Raw genomic sequence first — 18,403 nt, 5'->3', positions numbered from 1 at the left:
ATGCGTACATTGATGGTATCAAGGACTTGAGGTAGTTTTACAGATATCTTCCGAAGAGGAAACCTTTGAACATCAGTATTTGTAGGGGGTTCAAAAACGAAGTTTTTGCTCTTCGGTTCTTTGTGTCTAGGTAACTATTCACATTCTGGAGTATCAGGGCCTAGGTTCTCATCTGCCATCTTTCCCTATTTTGCCTAACGTGGGTGGTATCGAACATATGGTGAACGTCGATAACAACTGCATGAAAGAACCCATCACTTTCTACAGTAAGATAGCATGAGGTCCAGGGTATCACAGACTGGGCTGTTCTTTCTGTATGCCCAACTACATGTTGACCTGTCAACGCGAGTTCTTTATCTGACGACTATTCCCTCCCTCCCTCCCTCCCTCTCTCTCCTACGGCACTGTTCTCATCTCATATCGAATCCAACTCAGAGCACCCACCTAGCACCCCAACGGAGCAGTCAACCATCAATCTCACCAAACAATCGTCTCCTCCATCAACCCAACCTCAGGCCCACTGCACCCCCCCACATACCGCAGGGTAGCCTTCCGCCCTTCCGCAAACTGCGGCGACGACGACCGCACGCGCGCTTCCAGGCTGATATCTGCAGGGTGATAGGCAGCAATGCCCGGCTCCACACCGGCCGCCTGTTCCTCGATCGCGACGACGCGGCGCGCCACCCGGGCGGCGAGGTCGGAGTCCCACACCCCTTCGCGCCGACGACAGGTCTCGAGCAGCCGGAGGGCGTGGTGTCGGATCGTTGAGTCCCGGCAGCGGGTGGCGCAGATGTAGAGCGGGGTGAGGAAGCCCAGAGAGAGGGTGAAGGTGGGTTGAGCTGGAGCTGGGGGTGGTGGAGTTGGAAGAAGTGGCGGCGGTGCAGATCGGCGCGGGGGGGTTCTGCTGTCTTGGCGGGTGGTGGTAGGGGCTGACGGGACGGCAAGTGCGGTCACGTCGCCTGTGACGACCGATATCAGGGAGACGATGGATTGGAAGTCCGGGGTGAATCGGTCCCACGCCAGCTCGGACGGCGGCCACTCCATTCGGAAGTACATGCTGAACAGCAGCTTCCAGGCTTTGAGGATGGCGATGGAATGGGCGTGGGGAGATTCCGTGCGGGGGTCTGTCTGCCACCGATGCATGGTTTGGCGGTCGAAGTCGTGCATCCACGTTTTCAGGTCGGTGCGGACGCGGAACCACTCGTCCAGTAATTGCTGTTCGTGCGCGATACGTGCGGGGGAATGGTCGTTGGGGATTGACTCGAATGCCTCGATTAGGGCGTCGATTTGCACAAACCGATAGTATAGTTGTCGGAAGATGCGTTGGTGGTCTCTCACGTCGAGTGGTAGCCCTGTTTGAAGCGGGTTGGCATTAAGAGCAGGCGGCGACAGCTTGGGTTGCGAGTCAGGGTCCAGCCCTTCCATGCCCTCGATTTCGAGCACCTGGCTCTGGACGGCGTGGAAGAGCGAGGACACCGCTGCTGGAGCCCTCTCGAGAGAGCTAGGGGGGAGCAACTGTTGCTGCTGGAGAATTCGCAGCCCAGACAAGGCATGTTGGATGGCGGTCTTGTAGCGGCCTTGCAGACACTCGCAGCAGAAGAACAGGATACAGGCCAGGAGGACGGTGCTTTTGCTCTGCGGAGACGTCACCAGCTGTCGGATGGCCTTGTTGTAGTGGAGCAGAGTGAAGGTGGTGGCTTCTTCGCTTGAGAAGGTGAAGGAGCGGTGCACGGAGCCCACCGCCATAGCCACGGATCGGATCACCGGCTCACTGGTGGTTGCCTGCAGCAGATACGAGCCCACCTCTGATCCTAGACCCGGTAAGGTATAGTGGTGGAAGAATTCCAGACTGCGATGCTCTTCGACATTCAGCTGCACTGCAGGCTGGATCTTCCGACCCGGCGGGATATGCTGGATGATCCGCAGGGAGCAGGGTTTCTGGGCCTGAGATTGGGACTGGGACCCATCCTGATAGCCGTCGCAGGTCCGTCCAGTGGACACGCACCGATTGCACTCGGGCCTTTGCTCGTCACATTTCACGCGACGAATCCTGTCGGAGTGAGTTGCGCTGTTGCCGGACGACCACCAGTAGAAACCCAGACTTACTTGCAGGTGATGCAGCCATTGCGGGACCTTGCAGCTTGGGGTCTCCCCGTCATGGCGCGTTCGGTCCGAGTTGCGGAGAATGGTTCATTCCTTGGTTCAATTGGTTGCTGTCCGCCTGCTGGGCTGTGTAGCTTGGGGAGACAGTCTGGAGGCAACCCTATGTTGGTTAGCGTATGCGAGGGCAGGCCGATGAGTGGATGCAGCAGGGGGGAAACATCAGACGGTCAGACCCGCCAACGTGGCCGCAAGCGACTTTAAAACTAGGTTAAACACCTATAGCCAAGTCAGTTAGGGAGCCTCAACTTACCTAGTGCAATCCTGCGACTAGTCGGGGTCGGGTTAGTCTATGCGAGCGGGCCAGTGATTGCTGCCATCGCCATCTCCACCCGCGTTGCATCCACGGGATTTGATTAGACGAGGCTGAGTAGGGCTCTCCTCCCTGTCGATATACCCGGTGCAGATCAACGCCCCAGCCTCAGTCTAGATAGATTTGGACCCCAAGTTCCCATATTGCTGCTCGTCTGCCATTCCTACATTGGGAGAAGTTGAGTGCGAGCTCAGCCTCGCGTACAGCACGAGCCATGCGAGATGGTGTATAAAGTCGAAGAGATGTTCGCAATTGTCGGAGAGGCTTCAGCTTCAGCTTCAGCTTCAGCTTCACGCACTCGACGTTTTTTCATTGCACTTTTCCAATAATCTCTACTTCGGGGGCTTGAATTCATAGTGCATAATGGCCCCTCCTCAGCATTGGTTAATCCTCACGGCCCTCGGGTCGTTGCCGTTGTGCCTGGCAAGTGCCCGGCCTTCAGCTCCTCGACACATTTCCTCGCACATCCCATTAGTACGGCGCACAGACCCGGCAGCCAAGTTGTTTCGTCGCGACAAATATGGCATCGAGACTGTCTCTGAGTCGGATGTAGGTCGGATCCCGTTCACTCATGCGTACCCCAACTCACCCTAGTGGTAGGGCTTCTGGTTTGGGAGCTTTGATGTCGGCAGCTCCAAGAACCTCCATCTCCTGATTGACACGGGCTCCTCCGATGTGATCATCAATCCTGGATACTACAACGCGAGCTCTGCATCAGTCAACCTCAACCTTACGTTTGAGAACGGCTATGGAACGACCCAAAGCGATGGGTCCGGGACGGGCTCGGTACGTGACGATTCCCGTGCTCATGTCAAAAGTGTATAGCTAAATGCCAGTCGTCTCGATTCAGGTAGCGGGGACCCTGTACAACGACACCATCACATACGGCAGCTTGACCATCGACCAGACGATCGGCTCCGCCAACGGCACGGCGCTGATCCCCGCTGATGGGATCGTGGGTTTTGCCGGAGTCGAAGTGGCTCAATTTCCCAACGGCGCGCCGCCCTTTTTCCACGCGCTCTGCCAGCAGGGTCAAGTCTCTTCGTGTCGCTTTGGCGTGGTCCTGGGCAGCAACTCGACTGGAACCCAGGTGCTGGGCGAGCTGGACACCTCCCTCTTTGAAGGCAACCTGACCACCACCTCCATCGTGCAGGAATGGGCCTTCTTTGCCGACGTGGCCGTCAACGACACCATCCTCACCAAGGATGTGCCTATCGAGCTCGACACCGGAACCGCCACGATCACCGGGTAAGTCGATGAGTCTCTGCTCCCAAACCTTTCATCCAGGCGACGATGTTGATGTGTGAATAGCCCGGTCGAAGAAGTACTTGCCATCTTCGAGGCGACCAACATCCAAGCCGTCGTCCAGAACACCAGCGACGGGGTGACCGTCACGGGCTACTTCCCCTGCGACAGCCCTCCCACCGTGGGCTTCAGCATCCCCTCGCAGGCCAATGCCACCGCTGCCGTCGACGCGGACTCCGATCTGGTCAGCCACCAGAGCGCCATCTTCAACATCGCCGCCGACCAGTGGATCGCCGCCGACAACGGGAACAACAATTGCACGGCGGTGCTCTCGGGCGCGACCGTCGCTTCGTACCCGACCTTGTGGGTGGTCGGTCAACGTATGTTTTCCATTCTCCTTTTACCCTTTCTCCGTTCAGAAGAGAATCAGAAGGCTAATGTCTCGCAGCCTTCTTCCGGGGCTTGTACATCGATCACAATGTCGAGAATGCGACCGTGGGCTTGGCGGTCTCCAAGACGCAATCCGGCACGCAGACCTCCGCGTCTGCGACACCGAGCAGCGCGTCGTCGGTGGTTCCCAGTAGCGGTGCGGTACTAGGACAGTCGGTGAATGTTGCTATGCTTTCGCTTTCGGTTCTTCTCGCGTGGGCTATGCATTGAGCTATGGGTGAGGGTCAGCATCCGTATCTGTGTTAGTGTTGGGAGTTGTTCTACGGCCATGTGCATACATACCTTCTAATCATTTCTACCCCACACTTTCATTATCAGAACCACCCGATTCTTGCATTCATAGGCTGGACATTAGACTACTGGTGATGCTGAGATTTTACAAATAGGATCGAGTCTCGGGGAGATTCCGGACGGTGAGCCCTTCAGGCCAAGAATGAGAGTATAGCGGGAGTCGACCTTGTCCGATTCGGCTAAGTGTGTAGCTAAGTTGCGTAAGCCTCAGCCCTGCTTCTCCACTTCGTTTCTTGTGCCTTCTCCCACTCGTAGTTTGATATAGCTTGGCCCAACTTTCTTTCGGATTGCACAGGTCCTGAGTCACCGATTGGTTGGTTGTATCGGGGCGTCATGCCGAGGTTGTCATTTGCGGATGTCGCAGGGGCTTTCACGGGGATTTCACGGGATTTAACAAGCAGCAGAACTGCAATCAATGTTGGGAAGGGTCTTCGGGTGCACTTGGAATGATTTCCCTTGTCGCGTTGCATGTCCCTCGTTCATAGCATCAATCCTGACAGTCGCGTCCTTTTCCTTTCCCTCCCCCGCAGAGTGTCCTCACCCATGGACGCATAATTTACTGATGCAATATTTCAGCCTGCAAGGCACGAGCCCATAGGGCCAAGTGCGTGCAGAGCAGAAAGTACTTGGCATGGGTCGACCATTCTCCCGTGGTGATCCGGACATAGAGAGCGAACAGATCCGCGAGGATGAAAGAATAGAACATCCACTGCATTTTGAGAGGGTGGTTTCAATCGTAAGGACGACTGGGAGTGGGGCAATGAACGAGAAATGCCGGTGTGGAATCTGGTGATGAGTGAGTTGGAGTTGAGATTGAGATTGAGAATTGCTCTGGTGAGTGTTGTGTCCTATTTATACCTCGATGAGGTGCGAAAGTGAGGACACATGAGGGATTTTCTAAAGCCTCGCTAATCTGTCATCCTCATTCGGCTGCGACGGTGCTTTGTTTGTGTTTGTGCTGCTAGGCTGTACCTGGATACAAGACTGCGCTATTAAATTTAGCCGGCCAAGCAGCGTGAGATAGTAGCAGCACTTACTCCGTGGGTAGTTTGTCTTTGCCTTTCAGGCGGTCGTTCATGTGGCTCCACTCCAGATAAGCGGTGCTGGCTTTAGACACTCGAGGACAGCTAGTGCCTTGGTCATGATTGAGGTCATCGGGGTCCGATCATCGTGGTGACAGGCTTGCGGGGCCAGCAGTTCCTCGACCGGATCAAGCGGAGGCTCTGCGGTAGGGAGAGTGTCTGACCACGGTTGATCCTCCAGCGCTCAAGTCGGAGACCCGGCTATCTTGGATCAGCTCTCGACATGCTTGCCCGTGATTCCCTAACAGCTTGTGAATCTCATCCAACGCAGAAATTTTCAGTCTGACTGGCCTTCAGACTATCTTGGTGAACTTGACGGAACGAGTCAATTAGACTCGTGAGTGTTAACATACAGTTCGTGGCGACAACCAGGCCAAAGTGTTGGAGACAGGTAAACAGACTCGAGAGGTGGTGGAGGGAACAAGTTGTACATCTTGTGCATCTTGTTGTGCGAGGAAGAGGCCGGTTACTGACTAAGCTCATTAAAATCACGTGGTGTCACTTCCAATTTATGCCATTTTGACCCGGGATCACCTGACACTTAATGAAACACTCCCCTTCCAAGCAGATAAGCCAATCTACCGCAACCACGGACGATGAATAAAATCCGGACAGGTGCATAATCTCGCTGCGGGCCTAGACTCCTTTCAGCGCCAAAGCGCCAAGAAGTGGGCCGTTGACGTGGAAAGCCTGATTCATGCATGCATCGGCTTCTTCATATCATCTTTCAGTCGGCCACCAGACCCTTTACTCTCCTGGACCCTGTAGAGCTCGATAACTCCAAATTCGAACCCTTCGCGTCCCTTGGACCGGTACAATGACGATCGCACTCGCGACCAAAGGATGGAAGGGCATAGTACTCGATATCCATCGTAGGAATCATTTGGCTGGCACAGCCAGGTGCTTACGTATGCCTTCGTCCTGGTACCTCCCTCTCGTTGGCTTGGTCCCTCCATCCGGGAGGCCAGACACGTAAGCATGGCAGATCGAACGGTGTCACTGACTGCGGCCGAGCCCTATCAGTACGTACCCTTTTCCCTTGTCGCAGCGTTCGGCATGCACAGTACAAAGAGGGTCCGGGTCTGCTGCATCGGACTGCCGAGGCGAGGGTGGGATTCCCTTTAGTCTGTATTTGAGAGGGCTACGCGACCTTGATCGTGACCCTGGGATATTTTCCACCAACTTCGGGGAACAATCCTGGACGATTGTACAGCACCCTCTCAAATCCCGCCCGGTCAATTGTCAATCCCCTGCACATCGATGGTGTACCGCAACCTGTCAAGTCAGGCCAGTGACTATCCCGACTACGAGCTCACGAATGTCCCTTACACCACCGGCACCAACACCGCAGCAGCCACCCATCCAGAAATAATGGAGAAGTCCACGAAGCCTACGGCAGCCGCAACGAAACCCTGGTACGATCCGCGCGGCTGGTCGTTACTCACCAAGTCGCTTGTTGCGGCCGGGGTGGTTGTCGCCATCGTGGCCCTCATCGTCGGTCTCGTGGAAGGCCTCAAATCCCCCTCGTATCCCGACTACTCCGCCCTGAGCTACACCCTGTCTCGCAAATACTCGGGGTCTTCCTTTTTCGACGAGTTTGACTATTATACCGCCACCGACCCGACGGATGGGTTTGTTCAGTGAGCTCCTACATCGGTTGGTCTACGAGTATCTGGCCACTAACTCAAAGCATCTAGATATGTGGACTCCTCGACAGCCTCAGAGCTCAACCTGACCTACGCCTCCAGCTCCCGCGCCGTGCTGAGGGTCGACACCAGCACCTCGAACCAAACCAGCGGTCGCCGGTCAGTGCGCGTGACCTCGAAGGAGACGTACGAGAACGGACTCTTCATCTTCGACATCGTGCACACCCCGTACGGCTGCGCGACCTGGCCGGCGCTCTGGCTGACGGACCCGAACAACTGGCCGGAACACGGCGAGATCGACGTGCTCGAGTCCAACAACAAGGGCACGCACGGCAACGCGATGACCCTGCACACGACCAGCGGGTGCAAGATGAACGTCAAGCGCAAGGAGACCGGCTCCCCGACGTACACCAACTGCTTGAACACGGCGAACGACAACGCGGGGTGTGGCGTGACCGGCGGGAAAGCGACGTACGGGCAGGCATTCAACGAGAACGGGGGTGGGGTGAGCACAACCCCTACCCTAACCACATGATATACACATCTTAACGGCTGTGGCAGGTCTACGCGATGGAACTCCGCGACGCCGGCATCCGCGTGTGGATGTGGGCGCGCGACGAGATCCCCGACGACATCTCGAACTCCAGCAGCAGCCCCGACCCGTCCACCTGGGGCGAGGCGCTGGCGGATTTCCCCAGCACGAACTGCGATATCAGCTCGCACTTCACGAACCAGAGCATCATTGTGAACATCGATGTCTGTGGGGATCTCGCGGGGGCGTCGACCTATTACACCGACCTCTATGGGTGTCCGGATACGTGCACGCAGTGGGCGGCTGAGAACGGGGCCAACTTTACCAATGCCTACTGGGAGTTTAATAGTTTCAAGGTGTATCAGACTTCGTCGGGCGCGTCGACGACGGCGACGACTACCTCTTCTATGGCGGGGGCAACGTCTACGGCTGCTTCGGTGGGGACCACGTCTGCTGATGCGGCGTCGACGACCACTCAGGCGCAGTCGCAGGAGCAGGGGGAGGGGGATTCCTGGTCGCAGCAGCAGCAGAGTCAACAGGGTCAACAGCAGCAGCAGCAGCAGCAGGGGGGACAATGATTGTGGGATTGATCTGGTGTTGCTCTCGGCGTATGCATTTTTTCCTTCGTATTTTTAATAGCTTATACGCATTGGTAGCTTGTTGGAATAAGTTCATTGGGGCGCTTCTTGTGATCTGGCGTAGCTTGTTCTGTTCTTGGGTCGGGAATGACTCAATTAAATCCGGTTGTTGTTTGTTTTTATTCGACGGTGATTCATAATTCTCGGTGAAGAGACTCGCCTATATATACATACAGATGGACCATTATCCATTTGTGAGCACCCTAACTTCCCACAGACAATGGAACGCACAAAGGAAAAAAAGGGAAGACCAATTTATGACAATCTAGGTATACACCAATAATATACCATAATATATGATCCTCTTTCCACCATCAGATGCATATAATGACAATGTTGTCGAGAGCGGTCATCCTCATTGCTGTGTGCCATTTGCATCAAGGATATGATGTCAAAAATTGCATCATCCTTCAATAGTTGGGGCTGTGGTTTAGTGGTATAATATTCCCTTAGCATGGGAGAGGTCCGGGGTTCGATTCCCCGCAGCTCCATCTTTTTGCTGTTTTTCTCTCCGGCCTTCTTTCAAGTTACCCGTTATTTTTTTATCTGGTTACCAAGGTTTGTGTGCTTTTTGACCGGTTATCGATAAGACACCATACCGCACCTATGTGCACAACCCGTGTGCAACCACAACTAAACCTCATATTCCAAACACATATAGCTGCAAAAGACTACTGACTTTGATCTACTTATGCATAGTCAATATCATTCCAGGATTATTTTCTTCATCCATAGTTCTTACTAGATGGTTAGAAGTATATGTAAAGATAGTATACCTCCAGCACACGCAACCCCCATACCACATTGACATCGAGATTGACCGATTGACGTCAACCCCTCTAGTTATCCATCCCACCACCACATCCACAATCAGACAGAATCCATACGCTTGTCATCCAATAACTAAGCTTTCAAGTCCTATCTCCTGCCCCACCTGGTACTTATTCCAGCCCACCGGCTCCGGTCTACTCTGAAGGATAACAATTACCCTCCCATGACGCAACATCCCCATCCACCCTTCCACAATATCGCATATAAACCCTACCCAAACATCACAGACCAGCCAGCCAGAAAACCAGAAGCATCCAATCCATCTACACCCACACAATCATCTTACAGCCTCCAAAAAAACATCATAGCCAACCGCCTTGGAATTCAAGCACACAACGAACAAAAAAAATGCCCTCCCAGCTCACAAACCGCGACTTCCAATCCGCAAAGAACGTCGAGCCCCTCGACGAACACAACACCCAGTCCGAGGACGCTGCCACCCAGCCCTCCTTCTCCGGGCCGGGGGCCCACAGCTCGGCCGCGTCGACGACCAAGCCGCATGGCAACAAGGTCTTGAACAAGCTGGATCCACGGCTCGATAGTGATATGTTGGAGGGGCAGCAGGAAAGGGAGAGGCGGGAGGGGCCGCATGAGTAGGTGGTAGGAGTGGGGGATTCTTGGTAAAGTGTGCTCTGCATGCATACATGCAGGTATTACGCTGCAAGCAAAGGCTCGGACGGTATGATGAGGATTTGGTCTGAAGCGAGGATATATTTGTACTGTACTATATCACTAACATATTCACAATGAAGGTTAACCAACTAAGGCCTTTCAGCTTAGATTAAGAAAAGTAGATGTGCGAGCGAGATTAGCGCTGTGCTATAAGTCCCGATTAGGTCGAGCCGTCGATGATGGCCTGAGCGATCTTCTCCGCCAGCATGTCTATTTCCCATGGTCAGTAACCCATTCTGTAGATGGACCAAAGATGAAAAGGTTCTCCAAGGTAGGGAAGACTCACAAACGGTGGACTGGGGATGGCCCGGGGGCAAGAACGGGAAAGCGCTGGCATCGACAACCCGCACGCCCTGAACGCCGTACACGCGCGCCTCGTGGTCCACGACCGCCATCGCGTCGCTCGCCAGCCCCATCTTGCACGTACACGCGGCGTGCCACAGCGTCATGACGTTGTTCTTAATGAACTCGAGGATCTCCGCGTCCGTCTGCGTCTGCACGCCCGGGTTGTACTCCTGGCCGATCACCACGGGCGCCATCGCCTGGCTCTGGAAGGCCGCGCGGATGCGCTTGAACATCGCCACCGCCACCTCCTGGTCGGCCTGCGTGTCCAGCCAGTTCGGATTGATGATGGGGAGGTCCGAGGTGTCGGCGGACTTGAGCGTCACATTGCCGCGCGAGGTCGGGGTGATGAGCACGCCCAGCATGGAGGCGTATTGGTAGCCGTCGCGAGGCTGCGTCGTCAGGAGGTTGGAGAGGTTGCCGATATACCCGGCGCCGGAAATATACTGGTTTGGGGTAAGTTAGTGTCAGCTTGAAGACTTCGATCTTCGACAGGAACAAGCCCTACCTCTGCTTCCGGCCAGTCACTGGGGAAGGTAGCGAGATCCTTCTCGGTCTGCTGGCTGAAGGCCGAGCGCAAACTGGCGGGGATCTTCTCCCAGGCGAGATAGTCGGCGATGGGGTTGGTCAGGGGGCCTGATCTTGTGGTGACTATGTTAAGGAATTGGCCGACCAGTTCCAGCAGGTTCAGGGCGATAGCTGTGAAGGTCTGCACCTTGACACGGTACGAGGGCGCAAAGAAAGGGTGGTCCCACATGTTCTGGCCAACACCGGGACGATTCGCGACGACCGCAATGTTGTGCTGCTCCAGAATCTCCTGCGGTCCTACGCCCGAAACCATCAGAAGCTGAGGGGATTGGAAGGCACCAGCCGACACAATCACTTCTTTCTTCGCTTTGATGGTGGAGATGATTCCCAGCGCGCCCTTGACCTGCACACCGGTGGCCTTCTTGTTGCTGTCGAAGATGATCTTCTTGGCGAGTGTGTTCGAGTACGTGGTCAACGTGGAGGGTTTAATGGAGGTCAAGAAGGACGACTGGGAGCTACTCCGCGTCTCGTCCTTGGGGTTGATGGTCGAGGAGCAGTACTGCCCGCCCATGAGAGAGCCGGTGTTGAAGTCCTGGGTCTGGTTGATACCGATGGCCTGCATGCCAAGGTCCATCCACGTTGAGAACGGCATCGCGTAGTTCGCGTAGGACACCTGCAGCGGTCCTCCGCTCGATTCAAACGCACTGCTGTCGTACTCGGTCGTGGCATTCTTGAATCGAAGCTCGGTGTTGGGAGGCGTGAAGGCCACGCTGCGCTTGTAGTAGGGCAGCACTTGATCGAACTCATAGCTGCTGTCGTTGACGGTAGTGGCCCATTCGTGCATGGATTCGCGCGTCGGCCTGGTAATCCCGCATCGGTCAGTTACTTGGTCTCCAAGGTTATCATCCCGATTGTACTGGGACCTACCGTTGATAAATCATGAAGTTCATCGCCGACCTGTCACATTATCTGTCAGCACAAGTGCATCCGCACATTGAATACCAGCGCATCACATACGATCCACCCAAGCACTTCCCCCGAGCGTAGTGGATCGACCGTCCGTTGGCGCCGGGCTGGTTCTCCGCGACAAACCCCCAGTCGTGGAGGGCGACGGTCTTGGGGTCGGAGCCGACAGGGAGCACATCGGCTGCGGGCACGGCGGCCACCGATTCCAGTTCGTAAAGGCCTCCGGCCTCCACCAAGGCGACCTTGAATTTCTGCTGTGCCAGACGCGTGGCGATGACATTGCCTCCCGTGCCGCCGCCGACGACCACGTAGTCAAATTCAGTATCGAAGAGGCCGCGCTCCTGGTGGCCAGTGGGTGAAGCAGCGGTCCCCGGGACCAGCCACTGTAAAGCGAGCGACGCAAGGAAGACGTGACCTATCATCGGGACTGTAAAGGAGTGTGGGTGCCAGAAAAGGCAGAAAGGTTAAGGATCAAGGAGTGGACTAAGGATCGAACAGGGTATCAGAAGCAAAAGCAAAAAGAGTGTCAGTTGAGGAGGGAGACCGCGGAAGGAGAGCTGCAGCAGGCGTTTATGAGACATGCTCGACCAGCACGGGGACTTCTCAAGTATGGCAAGACCGAGGAATCAGGATCGTGGCTGCCCAGAATCTAAGCTACATTGTGGATCAGTCAAGTTGGAAAAGTGATCGATCTATACGGTTAATCGGGTTCTGAATGGTGCATTCTTTAGAAGCCCCATACCAGTATATCCAGGAGCTGAGCTGCAAGCGAGCGCCAAGTGGAAATTCTGCCAGGGATTAGGAATTAGTTTCCCTCCGACGAGGGCATCCTGGCACCGAGATACGAGATCCGGCCCATATTGAGACCGTTCCTGCTGGCTGGACCATCCGATTGACTCGGGATCGCAGAGCCGTGCATCATAGCCCTGAAGGTTGTGGGGGATGCGCTCTGGCCTCGGAGCATAAGAGCAAGATCAGGAACTGTACTCCGTGCGCCCCTTTTCGCGTGGGGACTGAAATCCACGGACCGACAAGAAGAATCTGAGGTTTGTGATCAACAGGCACGGTGGCTTAGGCTGAAACCACCGGACGGTCGCGATCACAAGCGAAGTGGGGATTGAGGGCTGAAGATCGCAAATATCGGGCGGGCGCAAAATTGGGTGGTTTGGCGCTCTGGGACCTCCCGAAACATTAACTCATAAATAGAAACACTGCGAACTGCTGCTCGTGTTGGTACCCCTCTGCACAAAGTCAATGCTTGCCAGAAATCCACTGATGTATCATCGAAAGACGCTCTATACAAATTGTCGGGTTTGTGTGATCGAGTGTGATATGTGGACTTGCCGCGTAGTTCCGATGCAAGCGCCCTGAAGGAAATTAATTGTTGGGGAAAAACAAGGCACCAGGTGGACCCAGTGTGATCAACCCCGCAAATCCTTCAGTCAGCCCATGTTTCCATGTTTTTCGATAGGTTCAGTATATAAAGCCAGGACAAATCGCCCTCCTGGCTTGCCAGGAAATCGAGACTGGCAATTTTTGAGTCAATGTAGGGTTGGGGAGGGAGGCAGAGGGGGAATGATGACTAAACAAACACCTTTTTGCTCTGCACCATCGCCCAAAAGGGTAATGGTTGCGAGTAGCCCTGCATTGCCCTTTTCAGTCTTGGCTTCAGCCTGCCTGGTGAGCTTGTTCATGCATTTTCATCATGTGCTACCTGCCTCCATCTCATAGATCAAAACATTTACATATGACTATCCTGAAGGTATTTAGGCATCAATCAAAATTCAGAGTGTTGGTGAATGGTGACACTTCCTAGGTTGGGGGGAATCCTTACTCCCAACCACAGAAGTACAGTATAGTTGTTGTGTATGTACAGTACTTGCATATACTTGGGTAGAAGAATAAGATGAGAGATCACAAATGACCATATATCACAATTATACCTCTGGGACTGAAGCATGACCTAGATGAAGAAAACTGCGGCCTACAAGCTAGAAGAGACACCCTACATCATCTCTTCTCAACCACCGAGGTATCATCCATCCCCAACGGAAGAAAATCTGCAAACCTTACAGCACGTGCCCCCCGGAGTCTCTAACAGCCTAATTGTCTGTTGAGCCGCCGTGGCCAACAACGGCCCTCCGGTTCGAAGGGATCTGCAGAGCCGCGGTGATTGTCCCCTCATCAAGCCGCCAGCCGAACCCTCCTCTGCCACCACATGAACCCAAACGCCGTTTGTCACATGCTGAACAGCCGAGTTTGTCAAGGGAAACTGAAGACTTTGCCTCTTCGCTGTGGTGGGCGGCAAGGATGAACCCGACCTATATAGTTGCCCCTCCAGCCATCCGCCATGGCCGCCACCAGACAAAGCCATCAGCCGACCACAGCCACCCCTCATCACTCGCGTGATCTTCATCAACAACCAAAACAACAACATCATCATCATCATCATGAGTGGCACACATCCAAATCCTAAGGACTCGATGAAGTCCACCTGGCGCCAGCTGGACCGCGACCAGTGGAGGTTCCCTCACTGGATGGTCGAGATGCTTGGCATCCACCACATCAACCTGGACCAAGACATCCCCATCCACTCCAAGGAGGACAAGATGCCCTACATCGGTGAATTCTCCCTTCACCGCTGGATTCTCTGGCACTCGGTGCTTCCCCTCCTCGTCCACCAGCTGTATGTCTCCTACACCGGCCGGCCCATGGGCCTCATCGCCGCCTTCTTCTTCTACAGTCTCGCCTTCAAGCTGATCGCCATCCACGAACTGCACGTCCTCCGCCGGCTAGGCCACAAGGTCGGCTTCTTCGACGGCGACCAGCACGCGCGCGACGGGGTGCCCGACGTGGGGATCGGCAAAGTCGTGCAGTCGCTCATGTCCACCTCGACCTTCCGGCCGGTCATGACCGTCTTCTTCAGCTACCGGCCCAGCCAGCCCCCGTCGCAGATCAGCTGGGCCTGGCTCATCCTGGAGATCGGGCTGTACGGCATCGTCCTCGACTTCTGGTTCTACTGGTACCACCGCGTCATGCACGACTTCGAGGGGCTCTGGAAGTACCACCGCACGCACCACCTCACCAAGCACCCGAACCCGCTGCTGTCGCTCTACGCCGACACGGAGCAGGAGATCTTCGACATCGCGGGCATCCCGCTGCTGGCGTACTTCTCGCTCAAGCTGATGGGGCTCCCCATGGGGTTCTATGAGTGGTGGATCTGCCATCAGTATGTCATGTTCGCCGAGTTGGCGGGACACAGCGGGCTGCGCGTCTGGACGACCCCGCCCTCGACCTTGGGCTGGCTGCTGAGGCTCACGGGGACTGAGCTGGTCATCGAGGACCATGATCTCCACCACCGCAAGGGCTGGAAGCAGAGTTCGAACTACGGCAAGCAGACTCGGCTGTGGGATCGGTTGTTCGGGACCTGCCGCGAGCGGATCGAGTGCCGGCCGGAGAATGTGGATTGGAATACGGAGGTTAAGATGCCGATGTTCTAGTGTGGGGTTGAATTTTTGGGAGTGGTTCGATAGCTGCTGGTTTCGGCTGATGTGTGCACGGTGAGGCTTGATGCTCGGTTGGGGTATCTGGATTTTGTGAAACTCTGGTTTTTATGATAGACGTCTGTATATTGTAATGCTTAATGGTATGGTTGTGAACATATGAGAAATTATTGTGTGTTTCCTGGATGGTTTACATACCCTTGGTCTATCTCCGAGGCGCTGCGATGCGCTGCGGTGCGCTGCCCTGGATTGAACTTGCTCCAAGGGTTGAGAATTCACGAAGTTCACGCCATTGTCATTCATCAATCTTCAACCTGATACGATAGAGCTTCTTCTGTCTGTCCATGCAATGTAGAAAGCAAAAGCAAAAACATACAACAGAAGGGATTCGCTGGTGGTCACCCACCCAACTACTAACCTCCCGGCGTGTGGCTTAAGTACGGCTGAGCGGACGGGAAGCCCTGTTTTCCACACCCTATGGTCGTATGTGCTCAAAAGAGGCTTGAAACAGTTTATACGGGGCACAGGGCATTTGATTACGAACCTAGAAGAAACCGTAGCTTTGTCCCACGGCGGCGAATTGAGGAGCATGAGAGTGGTGGATTCCGGCCCGCGGGAAGGGCCTATTTACACCCACGGTGTTGAACCCTATAAACTGCTGTCCTGGGCTTTGCTGCAGCAGTGGTTTGCATATTCATTTATCACTATAAACTCCGAGAAAACGGCAATCACCTGGTCGAGAGATTGTGTTTCAGGTCCATGCTGGGATGCATGGACTGACAGGAAGACGGCGAGTGATGGAGCATGAGCAGGGCCTAGAAGCTGCCGTGCGTACCATCTTGCTGCTTATGAATGTTTGCTCATGCTCATCTGGAAATTACAAAGGCTGCATTGGGAATCGAACGATCTATCTCGCTTGTATTCACCTACTGCAGAGAGGTATATTGTGGTTGCCTAAGCACATACATGCTTGGCACGGCCTGGCCATGAGCATGGCAAGTCGTGCTTATAGGGCTGATTGGCTCTTTATGATCGATCCTCAATTCCCCGAAAACTGTATCTAGGTTGGCAAACAAAATCTCCCAGGCGCGTTGGAAATCAAACCGAAGACTGCACGAGACTATGTATAAGGCAAGGAACGCCCACCTCTCGCTCTCTCTCTCTTTCTCTCTCTCCCTCCCCCCTCCTCTATTCACCTTTACTTCCATTCTTCCGGACGGGAATAACTTCAATGCAGGTTTGCAATGGTCGCCTCCACGAAAGCAGCGTCAAGTTGTTTTCCGCATTCACATAACCGGCGAATTGGCTGGGTGGATGCAGCAACGTGCTGGCTGGCCCGTCTTGACGCGGAGTTGCCGCTGCCAATTTCAATTCGAGCTGAGGCGGGCTGCCGACAGAGGGTGAGCAATGTTCTTCCAGCTGAACAAGGGAGGGATGGGATGTTAATCATCTTCTGTACCTGCACTGGGGCGCGTATATATCTGGGATCGGGATATGGGGAGAGGGAAAGGGCAAGCAGAGCAAGACTTTTCGTCGGGTTCGTGATCAACAAAAGAAACCCCCATTGTGCATCGTTTTCATCTTCTTCTCTTGTTCTCATTCACTCATTCTGTTCTCCTGCTACCTGCGCTCTTCCCGATGTTGCCTCCAACCCAAAGATTGGCGCAGGAAGGCGCCATTCCGGCCGTTTGGATGCGATCTGGGACGTCCAAGGGATTATTTCTGCATCGTGAGCATCTCCCCGCAGATGAGGCGAAGTGGGAACCCATTCTCCTCGCTCTCATGGGCTCGAAGGGGGCTCACTCTGGGGAGAGTGCACCACAGACCGACGGCCTTGGCGGGGGCACGTCCACGACGTCCAAAGTGGCCATCGTGGGGCGGGCCTCTCGGCCCGGCGTCGACTTGGAGTACAGCTTCGTCCAGGTGGATTTCAAGGCTGGTCGAGTGGACCGCTCAGGGACGTGTGGGAACATGATGGCTGGCGTGGGACCGTTTGCGTGGGATCAGAATCTGCTCGCTCCTTCATCGGGGTGGTCATCTTCCTTATCATCAGTAGCAGTGGATAAGGAAGATGATAAGATCGACCCAATGGTATGTTGTGAGTCCTTACAAACAGCGCTTGACTTCTCACCCATCTTGTTTCCCAGATCAATATCCAGGTCCTTGATACCAATACCGGCCAAGTCTTTCGTCTCACCATGCCCAATCCACACTACCACCACCAGCACCCGAACTCACCTTCCATCTCTCTCTCAACCTGGGACGCGATCAAGGTGACCATGGTGCAGCCAGGTGGTCAAATAACGGGGGCACTGTTTCCCAAGAAGGAGAGCAGCAGTAGCAGTAGCGAAGAACGCACCACCTTGCTGGAGATTCCCTGTGGCTGGACGGGCCAGCTCCTTCGCGTCCGGGCCACGTTGATCGACTGTGGTAATCCGTTTGTGCTGGTGTCAGCGGCCGACATGCCCGCGCAATACCACCAGGAACAGCAGGATTCGCTGTTCAGCGACGCGGCTAGCCTCACGGTGGAAACGCTGCGTCGGGCTGGCTCCCTTCGTCTTGGGCTGGCGACCAGCTGGGACGCGGCGGCCCGCCAGAGGACAGTTCCTAAGATCGCAGTGGTGGCACCAGCTACAGCTGCAAGTGCCTCCGTAGATGCGACGGTGACGGCTTATAGTCTGGGCGACTTGCATCCGACGATTCAACTCACGGGTGCAGTCGCATTGGCGGCCGCGCTGAGTGTGCCGGGGACTGTGCTTGCCGCTGATACAACAGCCAAGGGGGGCAATGGAAACCGTACCTCCTTCTACACGTCTTCCACCTCCCGAACCTGGCGCATTGCCCACCCTCGAGGCACGGTGAAGGTCGAGACTGTTTCATCGCGGAAGGCGGACGGATCCTACTGCATTGAGAGTGCAGCGGTGATGCGGACGGCGCGGAAACTATTCGAGGGACAGGCCTTCTACTCTTTGAGATAGTGAAGCACATGATGACTAGATTACTATGAAAGAGACTGAAGAGTGATTCTCAATCCTGCAAGGATGTCGTAATCTTGAACTGCTTAAAAGACGTGTAATCAAGGATTATGGTAGCCGAGAAACCGTATATGTGGACCATTCACATGAGCTCTGGTGTTTCTAATCAGTTCCATGTACAGTACGCCTGCGTAACTAGTCTTTGAGTTACGGCTCTTGGTATATATAC

General features: G+C 54.8%; 7 protein-coding genes and 1 non-coding gene across 8 annotated transcripts; 6 read left to right on the top strand and 2 right to left on the bottom strand.

Moving 5' to 3' along the window:
* Window positions 1-399: 399 nt before the first annotated feature.
* On the bottom strand, window positions 400-2,279 carry BO95DRAFT_512044 (Zn(II)2Cys6 transcription factor domain-containing protein). The gene is made up of 2 exons (XM_025591490.1): window positions 2,107-2,279; window positions 400-2,050 (listed from the first exon to the last, which is right to left on the bottom strand). Exons 1-2 carry the CDS (start codon window positions 2,157-2,159, stop codon window positions 478-480), a joined length of 1,626 nt encoding a protein of 541 aa, XP_025445442.1. The 5' UTR covers window positions 2,160-2,279; the 3' UTR covers window positions 400-477.
* Window positions 2,280-2,836: 557 nt separating this feature from the next.
* BO95DRAFT_512043 (pepsin-like aspartic protease) lies at window positions 2,837-4,378 on the top strand (the record flags this gene model as incomplete). Its single annotated transcript, XM_025591489.1, has 5 exons — window positions 2,837-3,022; window positions 3,074-3,259; window positions 3,324-3,721; window positions 3,785-4,098; window positions 4,167-4,378. 5 exons carry the CDS (start codon window positions 2,837-2,839, stop codon window positions 4,376-4,378), a joined length of 1,296 nt encoding a protein of 431 aa, XP_025445441.1.
* A 2,423-nt stretch (window positions 4,379-6,801) lies between these two features.
* Window positions 6,802-8,297, top strand: BO95DRAFT_355896 (glycoside hydrolase family 16 protein; the record flags this gene model as incomplete). The annotated part of the gene is made up of 3 exons (XM_025582272.1): window positions 6,802-7,181; window positions 7,239-7,692; window positions 7,749-8,297. 3 exons carry the CDS (start codon window positions 6,802-6,804, stop codon window positions 8,295-8,297), a joined length of 1,383 nt encoding a protein of 460 aa, XP_025445440.1.
* Window positions 8,298-8,776: 479 nt separating this feature from the next.
* Window positions 8,777-8,848, top strand: BO95DRAFT_t70. The gene has a single exon. It is a non-coding gene; the product is annotated as a tRNA-Ala (tRNA).
* A 709-nt stretch (window positions 8,849-9,557) lies between these two features.
* Window positions 9,558-9,755, top strand: BO95DRAFT_329221 (uncharacterized protein; the record flags this gene model as incomplete). The annotated part of the gene is made up of 1 exon (XM_025581893.1): window positions 9,558-9,755. A coding segment is annotated over one exon (198 nt), but the record flags the coding sequence as incomplete, so codon positions are not given.
* Window positions 9,756-9,935: 180 nt separating this feature from the next.
* BO95DRAFT_489412 (GMC family oxidoreductase) lies at window positions 9,936-12,118 on the bottom strand (the record flags this gene model as incomplete). The annotated part of the gene is made up of 5 exons (XM_025590566.1): window positions 9,936-10,070; window positions 10,147-10,648; window positions 10,711-11,590; window positions 11,658-11,687; window positions 11,748-12,118. 5 exons carry the CDS (start codon window positions 12,116-12,118, stop codon window positions 10,021-10,023), a joined length of 1,833 nt encoding a protein of 610 aa, XP_025445438.1. The 3' UTR covers window positions 9,936-10,020.
* Window positions 12,119-14,146: 2,028 nt separating this feature from the next.
* On the top strand, window positions 14,147-15,196 carry BO95DRAFT_471473 (sterol desaturase family protein; the record flags this gene model as incomplete). Its single annotated transcript, XM_025589592.1, has 1 exon — window positions 14,147-15,196. The coding sequence occupies one exon, from the start codon at window positions 14,147-14,149 to the stop codon at window positions 15,194-15,196; it is 1,050 nt and encodes a 349-aa protein (XP_025445437.1).
* A 1,196-nt stretch (window positions 15,197-16,392) lies between these two features.
* On the top strand, window positions 16,393-18,177 carry BO95DRAFT_407521 (DUF453-domain-containing protein; the record flags this gene model as incomplete). The annotated part of the gene is made up of 2 exons (XM_025584073.1): window positions 16,393-17,290; window positions 17,347-18,177. The coding sequence occupies exons 1-2, from the start codon at window positions 16,838-16,840 to the stop codon at window positions 18,175-18,177; spliced, it is 1,284 nt and encodes a 427-aa protein (XP_025445436.1). The 5' UTR covers window positions 16,393-16,837.
* Between the last annotated feature and the right edge of the window lie 226 nt (window positions 18,178-18,403).

This window comes from Aspergillus brunneoviolaceus (genome assembly GCF_003184695.1).
Source record: "Aspergillus brunneoviolaceus CBS 621.78 unplaced genomic scaffold BO95scaffold_12, whole genome shotgun sequence".
NCBI classification, from domain to species: Eukaryota; Fungi; Ascomycota; class Eurotiomycetes; order Eurotiales; family Aspergillaceae; genus Aspergillus; species Aspergillus brunneoviolaceus.
The sequence above is the reverse complement of the archived record's forward strand: the minus strand, read 5'-3'. Positions and strand labels throughout refer to the sequence as shown.